This window comes from Penicillium canescens (genome assembly GCF_028828765.1).
Source record: "Penicillium canescens strain IBT 15451 chromosome Unknown utg000003l_segment0_segment0, whole genome shotgun sequence".
NCBI lineage: Eukaryota > Fungi > Ascomycota > Eurotiomycetes > Eurotiales > Aspergillaceae > Penicillium > Penicillium canescens.
This window is the reverse complement of record NW_026703965.1, coordinates 4,539,760-4,552,030: the sequence shown is the minus strand read 5'-3', so window position 1 is coordinate 4,552,030 and position 12,271 is coordinate 4,539,760. Positions and strand designations below refer to the sequence as shown.

General features: G+C 48.7%; 2 protein-coding genes across 2 annotated transcripts; one reads left to right on the top strand and one right to left on the bottom strand.

Moving 5' to 3' along the window:
* Window positions 1–3,449: 3,449 nt before the first annotated feature.
* Window positions 3,450–4,268, top strand: N7446_005062 (uncharacterized protein; the record flags this gene model as incomplete). The annotated part of the gene is made up of 1 exon (XM_058513810.1): window positions 3,450–4,268. One exon carries the CDS (start codon window positions 3,450–3,452, stop codon window positions 4,266–4,268), a length of 819 nt encoding a protein of 272 aa, XP_058375139.1.
* Window positions 4,269–8,114: 3,846 nt separating this feature from the next.
* N7446_005061 (DUF2841 domain-containing protein) lies at window positions 8,115–9,318 on the bottom strand (the record flags this gene model as incomplete). Its single annotated transcript, XM_058513809.1, has 3 exons — window positions 8,115–8,641; window positions 8,688–8,873; window positions 8,928–9,318. The coding sequence occupies 3 exons, from the start codon at window positions 9,316–9,318 to the stop codon at window positions 8,115–8,117; spliced, it is 1,104 nt and encodes a 367-aa protein (XP_058375138.1).
* Window positions 9,319–12,271: the final 2,953 nt, after the last annotated feature.

Here is a 12,271-nt window from a genome sequence, read left to right as displayed (position 1 = left end):
TGAAGCATACGCGATGCGTGGAGAAATGATATGCGGACCAACATGGTGCATCAGGGTTCCTCCTAACGCGAGGCCGCCGCCTTGATTTTGCTTCCTTGTGCTACGTCTTGTATCTAGAGCCGAATATAGTTACTTTTGGATTTCATTAACCATCAGGAAGAAGTTGTCCCGCGCTATGTATACTTGAGGCACTCAAATCTGGACCTTAAAATTCCCCGAACGCGAGGAAGCAAAACGAAGGTAGCTTCCTCGCGCTACGTCTTGTATCTAGAGTCGACTATAGCTTTATTTAATATTGATTACTGATCTGAATACGCTGTCCTCATCTACGGATACGTGAGACCATCACAAACACCCAAATGCTTCCTAGGAGTACGTCAATGGCCTCCGGGAGACTAAATCAAATGGGTACGACTTTCGCTGCTAGAGCCTTGAGTTTTAAAGCAAATCATAACCTAACACGCACTTCGAACGGTCTAAAGGCAATTCGTAATCTTGCGGACTACGTTGCCTACAGCGGCAGCCAGCGGTTCCCCCAATGCATGGTCGTAATGTACAGCCACGTTTGCAATTGATGTAAGCAACAGTGATCTGGAATACGACATTCCTTCTCGCAGGCCACTGATCGACCGTTTACCGGCGCAGACTGCGTGCGAATGCATTCCTCGACGTAATGACTGTTTCAAGGAAGGCGTTGCATGCCAGCAGCCACGCAGCCATGTAGGTAAGGAGCCTACGGCGATGGCATATAAAGCTGGCGAGGGAACGCCGCAGAGATTGTCCAACACCACCAACAATCCAAAGCATTTTCTGCCTTTGACGACCACAACACGACCACATCAACGACTAGCATGCCTTGGAACCCATTTTCTGTCTGCGGGATCCCTCACAGTGGTCCTGGCTCCTGTTGCGGCATGACGAAAAAAGGCGAGCCATGCAAGAACTCGATCAAAGTTGAAGACACCAAGATCGGCCATCAAAAGTTGACCACTCTCGCCAGAGAGCCGTTTGACTTGTCAACGTTGCAGTCGAAGCTCTGTGATGTCGCCAGAGACTTCCTCTGCGCGAGATGGCACCGGCAACGGCAGGCCGAACAAGTTGGCCAGCAGTGGTATGAAGCAGCCGTCCGCAACCAGGTGCAAGTGCCACGTGGCTCCCGAATGGCCTCTCCATCAGTTATTGTACATCCGGGCCAGCGTCAGACATCGTCAGCCTCCAGGCGACGCGGTGCATCAGACAGCACTGACCGGTCACCTCACGGGCTCAGACAAGACCCGCCGGTGCACCTGTTAACCAACCCCGAGCCAGTGCAGCCATTCAGTCCATTTGTGACTGCCACAATGTTGCGGACGAATAGTGTTCCATGGCGCGTTTCGCCGGACCGACCAGCCATCTTGTCATCGGCAACTAATATCTGGGCGGGTGTCCAAGACTTGACGCTCCAGAGTCTCACCCGGAGCGAAGAGGTCGACATAGAGGTCGACAGCATCCACTGTGTGTTCTGCCTCACCGAGGATGAAGACCATGCGAACGAGTGCGTGATCTTGCATTGCCGTCAGTGCACATCGCTCTCTCATCTATCCTGCGCGGAAGAATGGTTGGAAAGGCGAGATACAGGGTCTGGCACGTCATGCTGTGTGTGGTAAGTGTGGATGATCTTATTTCTGAGACGATCAAGATACTGATGACCGCAGTCGAAACGAAGGAGCCCTAGACGCCTTGATTCGCTCTTTACCAATACCCTCGTCGGATGTCGAGACACATTCCGTCCTCACAGCAAGTGAATCGTCTCCCGATGGAGAACCTGCCACCGTCGGGATCTTATCACCAAACAATCCTCATCAGAGTCAGCCGCGTCAGCGGTCAATGGGATCCCCAGGGAGTGACCCCCGTCGCTCAGCCAGACTCGCGGGGCCTCATCTACCGCGAGACCAGTCCACCTCTGCACCGCTTCGTCGGTCGGCACCACTCTCCACTCAGCGTGGGTGATCGTAGGGTGCAGGCAAGGTAAGAAGGAAAATAGGAAAGCGACCGCCAATCACACGTGGGTACACGTGACCAGACACTCGGCATTGTGATCAGCAACTGTGGCCATAGCATTGATTTAGATTTTTGAATTCAAGCTTAGCAAGAAATGAGATCCCGATTGTTTAGAGTTCAGATTACAAGGCGACCGTTCATCTTTGTAAATGCTGGACCACTAGACCTTAGCCAAAAGCTACTGGGTGCTTCCTTATTTCGAATGACATAGCGCTAAATGTGCTGGTAGATGAAGTCTCATCTTACCCAACAGTGGTGGCCAAGAGACACGGATTCACCTCTGGAGCTGTGTCGCATAAGGCGGAAATTATTGGGCAGGAAACGCAACTTGCGGGCTGGAGAGACTGACAAACCTCTGTGCTGGTTAGCTTGACTCTGGGAATCAAAGTGTTGCCTCTGGGAACCTCGAAGCATTTCTAGGAGCTTTTGATCCCCTAGGAGATACACTTGAGCTCCTGGGGATATTATTAGTTCCAGGAAAACGAGATCTACCCCTGGGATCCTCACTCGACGTTCCCTGAGTGGATACGAAACTCGCTCTGGGAATACATTGGCTTGATCTGGGAGCTTATATTAGGGCCCTAGAGTCAATACCTTGCCTTCTGAGATCGGAGAAATCCCTCACACGCCACCTTCACCAGACGTGCGCACAAATCTGCGCCATTCGATCACTCCTAGAAGGCCGAGCTATGGCCCCAGGAACCGCATTTACGCCTCCAGGAATCAACAAATCGTCAACAGGAACGCGGCTTTGATTCCCCGAGGTTGGGGGTACTAGACCCCAGAAGCTATGTCGGGTTTCCTTGGGGCTACGTGGCTTCTAGAAGCTGCTTCTTAGCTCCCAGAAACCACTTCAAAGCCCACCCCCGGAGCAAAAGAACTCCCAGGGCCAAGACATGAGTTCCTAGCACTGATAGAAACGTCAATAGCAACGTGACTGGTTTCATTATAGTGACAGTGAATAGTCTTACAAGCTACGAAGGAATGCCGTGCTATCGATTCTAGCTTCACGCCACGGCCTAGTGCTTTTTGAGTTTCACATAGCGGTGGCTCCGAATGGTGTTGGTTCTGAATGCTCAACGTTTAGTATCCACCATGCAACACAAATACATCCCTTGGGATGGTGCTGGTGATCAATCTCGTGGTGTTGGTGGTTGGTGAATGTGCCTCATTAGTGGCTTACTGGTGATGTAGAGTCGGGGAGATATATATTCAATCACAACGCATTTTCCACATTCGTTTGAGAGCTCAGAAACCCCAAAAGAAAATAGAGTAAAATATAGAGGACTGAAAAAGAATCACCGGCCATGCCAGTTCTGATATCACCAAAATATGATGCCCGACATCTGTTGCTGATGCACAAATTCTCAACCGAAACTTACAAAAGCATCTGCGGCGACCAATCTGACATGGAGGGTTGGCAGATCCTCATCCCCAAGCTTGCTTTCGAACATGAATTTCTCTTACATGGCATCTTTTCCATCGCCGCGCTTCACATGGCAGCCACCGCCACGGACCGAGAACAAGTTCTAACTTACCTAGACACCGCACTACAGTGCAATAATCTTGCCTTTGCCCCATTTAGAGAAGCATTGGCTCACCTGACCCCCGTCAACTGCGACGCCGCCTTTGCCCAGTCAGCGGTTGTCACTATCATTGGCATAGCACTCCCTCGGCTGAATGCTCAGCATCGCGGTGAATCCTGCAGCATGATCGAAACTATGATGGCAGTTTTTGAGCTGCTGCAGGGAGCAAGTAAGATCTCACAAATTAGCAAACCATGGCGGAAGCCAAGCATATTCTTCAAATACGACTGGAGAGAGAATACGGTGCTGGATCCAGACATGGCCAATGCTATCGCACAATTGCGAATGCTGAATAGCCTAAACGAGAATACAGACCCGGCACAACATCGCATCAACCAGGAAGCTATCGACTCCCTCCAAGACTCCTTCGCTAAATTCACCCATGCGCCGCATCCCGCACCTATCATAGCTTGGCTCACCTACGCCAACAGGGAATTTGTGGATGGGTTGCGCACACGGCAGCCATTCCAGTTGTTCATCCTCATGAATTGGGCAGTTTTATTAAATGAATTAGGGGCCCGCTTTTGGTGGGCTAAGGACTGCGGGAAGGCACTAGTCGCTGAGTTATTGAGTGAGCTGAAGGACCAGAATGAGAAGTGGGAATCGGCATTGCAGTGGCCGCAGCAAATGGTAGGAATATAATATATAGTGAATCAAACTGGCATCTTCAACTAGGCTAAGTCTTGGAGTCCAAAGATCCCCGGGTCCCTTCGACGTACCCCAACAGCTACTATGCCTGCAATCTCTTCACAATCAGTTCGTGAAGCAACATCAAAGTCTTGGCTCCCCACGATATGCAACGCGCTGGTCTCAATACCAAGTTCTGACCTGACCAGGGTGTTGTAGGTTAATGAAAGTGGAGTGTTACCCATGGATATTCGAACGATAACCGATAAACGACATACGACATTCGATATACGAAACTGTACCTGGTACAGAGTTCAACCTCGGAAGACTATTCATTATTTTCACATTCTGTACATTTATTCTACACTGTCTCTCACTTGATATTATCCCAATCTTCTGAACAATCTTGAGAGTCTTCATGCAAATGGACCCGATCACTTCTGACGCAGAATTAAGCCCGAGCTCCCCATCTCGCCTAGAACCAAGCCTCACGTTAGATCGATCGTTTTTGCAAACATGCACCATTCTCAGTGCCTTATGTGCAGGAGTATTTGTGCCCGCCTTTGATGTCACTATTATTACAACAGCCTTGCCGTCGATCGCTGCACATTTTTTTGGGTCTAATTCTGCCGACACATGGATCGGCAGTTCCTACGTTTTGGCTAACACGGCCACCATACCCGCCTGGGGTAAAATTTCGGATATCTGGGGCCGAGAGCCGCTGCTACTAGTTGCCTACCTGATGCAAGGCCCAAACTTCAATGAACGCATACCACTGTCTGTCTCTCGGCATTCGAACACCCTCGTAGGATAGCCTTCTCAGGGCTTGCATTCCGAGTCTAACGGCTGAAAATCGTTGTCCTTGGATGGCATCTGGTGTCTTTTGAGCTTGGAACTCTGAAAGATGCTGAGAAGTTCTGGTGTTTCTGTCTGCTTCATGGCGGACGAGCAGTACGTTAGACGGCCAGGTTGTTGGTCCAAGTCTGCGTGCAAGGAGAAGCCGAGGCGAAAGTCCCGTCATTTCTAGCCGAATAAGTCAACATGACCATCTCAGCTTCGAATCGAGTGGACAAGACCGAGGACTGCCAAACGAAAGAGAGGACCCATGACCTAAGAACCACCGTCTGATATAGTTCCCCTTGATCCCTCTCCGCTTTCCGCGTTGCTGAGCTTGTCGACATATTCGAACGAGCGGGAATGAACCATTCGGACATACACGGGGCTGCATGCTATCAGGTGTGTTTGTCTTCTCCTTGTTGGATCCATGGTTGGTTGATTTGATTCCTAAACCTGCGTTTTTCTATCCAAGCCCGAGCACTATTTGCAAAGCCCATCTGCTTTGAATGTCACTGCAGCTGCAGCTATCGTGTATCTTTTGTCCGTTGGGACCGTTATCTACATATCGCAATTGGCGGCGCAAGCAAGTCTTGCCAGTAAATCGCCGACTTCTCTACCTCCCGAGCTCACTGTGCTGTGAGCATCGATGATGTTTCCTCAAACTCATCGCGTCCGGACGATACCTGGCGTATCACCGTTCGAACAACTTACCGTGAAGGTGGGTTTGATGTCTGTAACAGCACCACAAGAGCCATCGAGTTGTAGGACCTCTTGAATTCTTATAGCCTATACTGAATTTTCTACCCCTAATAAGCGCTCACGTCATTTTTGCTTGGGGAGGAGTTTAAGCGGATGCCTGCTACGACCGCGCGTGGATCAGAGCACCCCCGTGCAGATATCACCCGGTCCTGAGCGGTGATCGCGGAGAGTGTCTTTACCAGTTCTGGTTCCAGATGGCTAGTTGGACCCCGATTGGACTTCAACCGCGCTATATCAGCAGCGGGGCATGCTGTATTGCATGACTCGGAATACGTCCACAAACAGTAATGCCCGTCGCTTTAATCGCCGGAGTGGACTTCTTCGTATCCATGTGGAGAAACGGCTCTGACTACACAAGAAACAGAGTCTGTCGCATCATGGTTTTTATTTGAGCTCACGATTCGTATGTTCGAGCGAGACCTCATCACATGGCTCTTCACCTCGTAGTTCTGATCTTGAGCCTACAGTATATTGCGTGAACATAGTGAGAATTGGATCACCTTAATCGATTTGGAGGCTGTACGTCAACTTCACCGAGTGACCATAAAGGATCAAAAATGCCTTGTGGAATCGAAACAATGCCATTGATGCAAGAAACCACGCTGCCTCTACGTTGACCACCGCTCCCTTCACCGCCCGACCATTCACCACATCAACACCAACACTCACCAACACTCACCAACATCACAACAAACATTCCATCAAAACAAGCATCCCAGCACAACACTCTCGTCCCTGTCTGCTCTACGCCAGAATGAGAGTGCAAATTCCATTACGGACCGCAAAATATCAATGCAGATCAGTTGGGAATACGTCCTTTGGTAACCAGGACACTTCAGTTGTGATTTATAATTTTACCCATTAAATTTGGAATGATCTATCTAGGGCTCATTCTATCTATCCAATGATGATCCTTCGGAATATGAAACTGATTAGGAAGATGCTGTGCAGGTCTGGCGTCTTCGAATACTTTTGGAATACTCGAATACTAGTCCCCAGCACCACGGAGAGGTGCCTGCACATTGCTGGGGAGCCATAACAAGACCTTGGCGAGCCAAGTCTTGCATGACTGAGCACATTTTTACATACACAGGGCTCATTGGCTGTGAGGGAGCGCAAGTCTTACATCGCTGGGCTCGTGGCAACGACAGCCGTGGTCACGGAAGCTCTGAAGTCCTTGGTTGCGCAGCACCTCCCTGCGCGGATTGTTGGTGACGCAGACATATCCTGCGAAGCACCTTTTTACGCTCGCGGGGCTCGTGGCAGCGACAGTTGTGGTCACGAAAGCTCTCAAGTCCGCAGGCTAAAGAGGGACACTATGATGCATCAAAGTGTGAGTACCGAGGTCCTGATTTTTTTTTTGGACTGGGAATCCGGCTCCTTTTATATTTTTTCGGCTACGTTTCTACCAAGGAACCAGTTGCGCACCTGCTAGCGAGAACTATCGTTGCGTTGATAGCCATTGAAGTGATTTAAACGACGTCGAAATGGTGTTTTGGAGTCTGTGGCCGACAGATACAAGCCTCGGGTGTACTCGCGGAATCATTTTTCTCGAAATCGTGCGTTCAGTGTAGTGGACCACTTTCATCAATTGTTGAGAAGAAAGTAATGTCGCAAAAATATGATTCCTACATATCATTGAATTTGCAATTAAATCGCTCGAGGTGCTAGCACTTTACATCTGCCCGTTTTACCCACGGTGACCGTCTCTTTCGTGAGGGTTGAAGTGCTTCAACAGATGCAGAAATATTGCTTTGGAGACTTTGTGGCCGACAGAAACGTTCAATTGCACCTGCGGTTGGCCGGATGACCCTTTGGTCTCGCAAGGATCAATTCTTTCCATCCCCAGCCCTGCACTGCTGAATGTGGATGCAACTAGTCTTTTCTGTAATGGGTACAAGTGGGGCGGGGTGAAGTATTTGGAATAAGACGCATACTTACGCATCAACTCGGGATACCCATTGTATTACGCCAAGACTAGTATAGATATAGACCCTCTCAACGGTGGTCTGTTAGTTAAATTTTTCACTCGTCTCATAGCTGGTTCTCTCAGTACTGGCGCGTATGGATATCCTGCGATTCGACAGTATACTTTATATGAAGAAACACGATTTATAAAGGATTGAGCTCCAAAAGGCTACAGCGTTGGAATATACGAAGTATTAAATAAATGCCGGCGGAAACTTTTTCAATCACTTCCGCTTTGTGCTCTCTGTTGTGGAAGATACATTGACTATCGCTACCGACCGAGAAGGGTCTCTCACATCAGTGCCACGCAGATCCCTCCAAGGCCTGATTGAATCCATCAACGTCCACGGACTCTTCATTTGTTTCAATTATAGACTGGGCTTTTGTTGGGGGATGTTCCAGTCGATGGGGTAGTATTACTTGCGAAGGGTCTGTCAGATAGGACTGATAGTCCAGGCCACTAAGAAAATAATGCTCCATACACACAGAGCCAGGAGTAGAGAGGTAGCTGGTCTGAGACTCATTGCCGTACTCGAAACCTGAAGGGAAGACAGACGTGGAAGTTGGAACAGACCGAGGACTGGCGAAGGACGTCTGGTGAGGATACCGTGTTGTTTCGCTATCAGGCGCCCCAGAATTGAGTAGCGCAATGTGTGTAACCTCTCGGATTGGCCCGCTGAGCAGGAGAGGGTCTTGAGGTATCCGCTGTTCTTCAGATTTCTGGCTGTGTGGGGAACGTCTTGCGCAAGTGGAATTTTGGAAGATCGTAAGTTCCAAGTCGTTTGGCACGTTGTCCCCCGAAATCGAAACTCTTGCATTCACATCTGTAAATAATCAGAATAAGCTCCACGGGTATGGAGACATACATACTGAAATTACCATCGAGAAGTTTCTCTTCCTTCTCTCGCACGTAGTATAGTTCATCAAGTAGATTTATTCGATCGGTTGGACATATCTGTCGTCGGATGGTCTCATCTGCTGCTCTCAATCTGCGCGCAGTGACTCCGTGGCTGGCACGTAAATCACAAAGAATATGAACGAGAAGCTCGATTCGTTCTAGATCGATAGTCAAGGTATGTCGGTATGCGCAGAGAAAAAGAAAGTACTCACCGACTTTGTACAGATGATCTGGCTCTCGATGTCTCACTTCAAGCGGCCACCATGGCGGCCTAGTCTCATCAGGGCTGCATTGGTATGTTATCCCTCCCAGATTCTTTCGCCCATTGTAGGGAAATTTGACCTGTTTCCGCGGCTCGACAAGCCTGACATACACTTTCGCAAGAATTCTGCAATTCGTCTGTTGCAGATTTTCAAAAACCTTTTCGTAGTACCGACGAAGAACACTTGCGTTCCCAATAGATATCATAACGTTCTTGGAATTTAGCACGGTCTCTGCTATTTGTGGTGTAACCTCATCCTGCGAAGATACACTGGTTCTCACAGATTGATGGACTAGCTCTTCAGGCCACTGGACTGGCAATCCATGAGGTGCTGGGCCCATTTGTCTAGCGATATGGGCCTGAGCCTCTGATAGCCCCGCGGGTTGAAGGTTATAGGTTCGTTTGGATTGGGCAGAGGTTCCGCGACTTAGCAGCCCGTGAGGCGGCGTTGCCTGTACATCTATTCCAAATTCTTCGGGTTAGTCTAACGAACAAGATGCAGTCAAGAATTTCACCAACATTGAATCTTATCGGAATTATCTTCGAACGCCGAGACCGCTTGTAGAAATCGGGTTGTGACTTCTGGTGACAGGATACGGTCACGATTTCTGGAGATGGAAGTCGAAGTTTCATGGCGGATATTTCCTGCCTGATCAATGTAAATAAATGCAAAATGAGGAAAGCCCCCTTCATCACGGTTTTGTAACGACGGGGATGCTATTAAAGGCTATATCAGCCCGTGTTCACAAGCAAATTCCCCCTTAAGACGAATGATAGTATGGTCTTCCTTAGGAATTCCCAGTCAAACCCTTTGGACGAGCGCTCACAACAGGGGTCTTACTGGCTGTCAGATTGAACAGGGAGGGAGCAGTAGAATCAACGATAGTCACATCTGCGGAATTTGTAGCCAGCGACATTTGGATGCTTAATTGGACAAGCACGGCGCTTAAGTGGCGGATTTTTTGTGTGAAAAGAAAAGCAGGAAATGAAGGGATTGATAGAGAGGGCCTTTATAATCCGGCCAGTCAATAATTGATCTTACAATTGTAGATATTATCGAACAATCAAAGTTAGCCAGGGAAGCCGACATCTGCAGACAAGCGGATATCCTAGCTGGAACCGTTATCTGACTCAGTGGTCACCCTAATTTTGACGTATGCGACTGTCAGGATTGCTCCCCACACACCCATGTTGAGGTTCATGCGCCGAACCATGGCCTTGGCAGACGCCCTGAGATTTGGACCTCTACCTTAGAACGACGAAATTCGCCAATTATGGAAATACCATCTGAGCCTCAATATGTCTCTGTGCACTGAGCAGGCAAATGAAGTATTTTCCGGCTTAGTCGGATGACAGCTTGGATTTATTTTATGGAAATGATTCGCCGAGGACTAAAGCAAGGCAATCCTTAGAGTAATCCAAACGTTTTCAAACCCGAGTGGACTCGGAATGCGGATCACTTTAGAACAAAAGTACTGGTCCCCCAACTAAAAATGCCGTGACATAATACCCTGTCAACGATCGGTGAACTGGTAAGGTTTCGTAAGTAGCAATGGATCATCATTAAACAGGTGTTTCTCCTTCAGTCTGCCCCTCCATCTGTTCGTGCATACTAAAACTCAGGGGTTTGCTTCTTAGTAAGCGCTTTTTCTGTGGATCCTCTCCGAAACGGGCTCTAGTGGTAATCTAGCGCTGACATTTGAAATCGCTATATTTGAAATGGAGAAACTACACCCACTTTCATTCGGCCATCATATCGCTTGGACTGCAGAGTCCTAATCGTGCATTTCTCCTTCTCCCTGTCAACCATTTGCTGCAGAGACGGCCCCCTGACTTCAAAGTTTCGGCCGAAAGTTCCGACTACTAACGACGCGCAGCGGGACATAAATAAACAGAGCATCTTTGGAACCAGAGCAAAAAATCTCATTGAGCAGGCTTCCCCTCCTTCTATTAAAATTCACCATCACATTTGCATTTTTCTACTACAGCTGCAGTTCCGCTTTGGGTTTGGATCTACAAGTCTCAGCTCGGCAAATGCATTACAATTGGTCTGGGCTCTGGATTTGGCTAAGCAGCAATTCGAGAAAAAAGAAAAAAAAGTACTTAGCCACAAACGTGGTGATCAATGGCCGGTCCTATTACAAAGGATGATATCAGCGTCTATGGGCAGATTGTTACACCCAATGACTTGAAAGCTAGTCACAGGAATTGAAAAGAAAAGCAAAAATTACTAGTAGGCGTAAAAGCGCGGTTCAGTCTACGGTATTGGCGGTGTTGGTGTCCTGGGTGGTGAATAGCCGGGCTTCGCTGCTTGAGTCAGTCAGTGAAGTAACCACCCGTTTTACAGGCCAAGCAGAGATGCATGCGGGGCCAATCCCCTCTTTCTTGCTTTCACCTACTTGAAAGTATGCCTATTCGGTGAATTTTACCCCAGAATCATTCTCATGCTGAGGCTTCATGGCTGATCACAGCCTTTATTATAGTAACATGCACCAGGACTAGTTTACCTAGGTAGTTGGCCACTGTTCCTTCGACATTGCATTGTAGTGCTCCTGCTGATGAAATGCTGCTAAAATGCACGCTCTGTTGGCCGGTATCTCAGCTTCCTGGCGGCACAGACACGATGCACATAGTCCCACCTCCATGATGACGACTGTGTTCTTTTAGGCCGGTACGGAAGCGGTGCTGACGTCATGCGGTCTGTGACAAAAAGGTCAGCATGTAATATGAGAAGATTAAGTGTTTCCTACCCGAAATGGGGTTCGTTTGGGTTGTTTTTTTGCTGTCGTCAGCCTGGTTAGGGTCTGCCGCTAGATTTGTTAGAAACCATGTGTCGATGTTCCTTTGGGCAGGGGTCTTGGCTGAAAGATTCGACTGTGAAGCGCTATCGACCATAGAGCGTTGCACGGCGGCTGCTCGCTTTGGTTTTCCTGGATTCTGGGATGATTTGGCACCAGTGCGACTATGCTTCCGCAGAATATGGTACTTTTTCCCTTGTAAAGACTCAACGCTTCGATGCACCGGATATTCTTCATAGTATGCGTCGGAGAGAGCTTTCCACGACAGCCCTCGATGGGCATCCAACCAAGGGAGAAGATTTCTCTCCTCTCATTCCGGCCAGCCGTATGCGCTACGTGGGGACATGGTGATGCTCGGGCAAGTTGCGGAATTGGCCAAGACGGGTGAACAAACAGCGGAAAGTGATTTGGAAGGTGTAATATTGTTGAGTTTAAAACGTTATAGTGTGGCGTGGCAGGTAAAAGCCGACTATTATGTGTTTATGAGCTTTGGCCC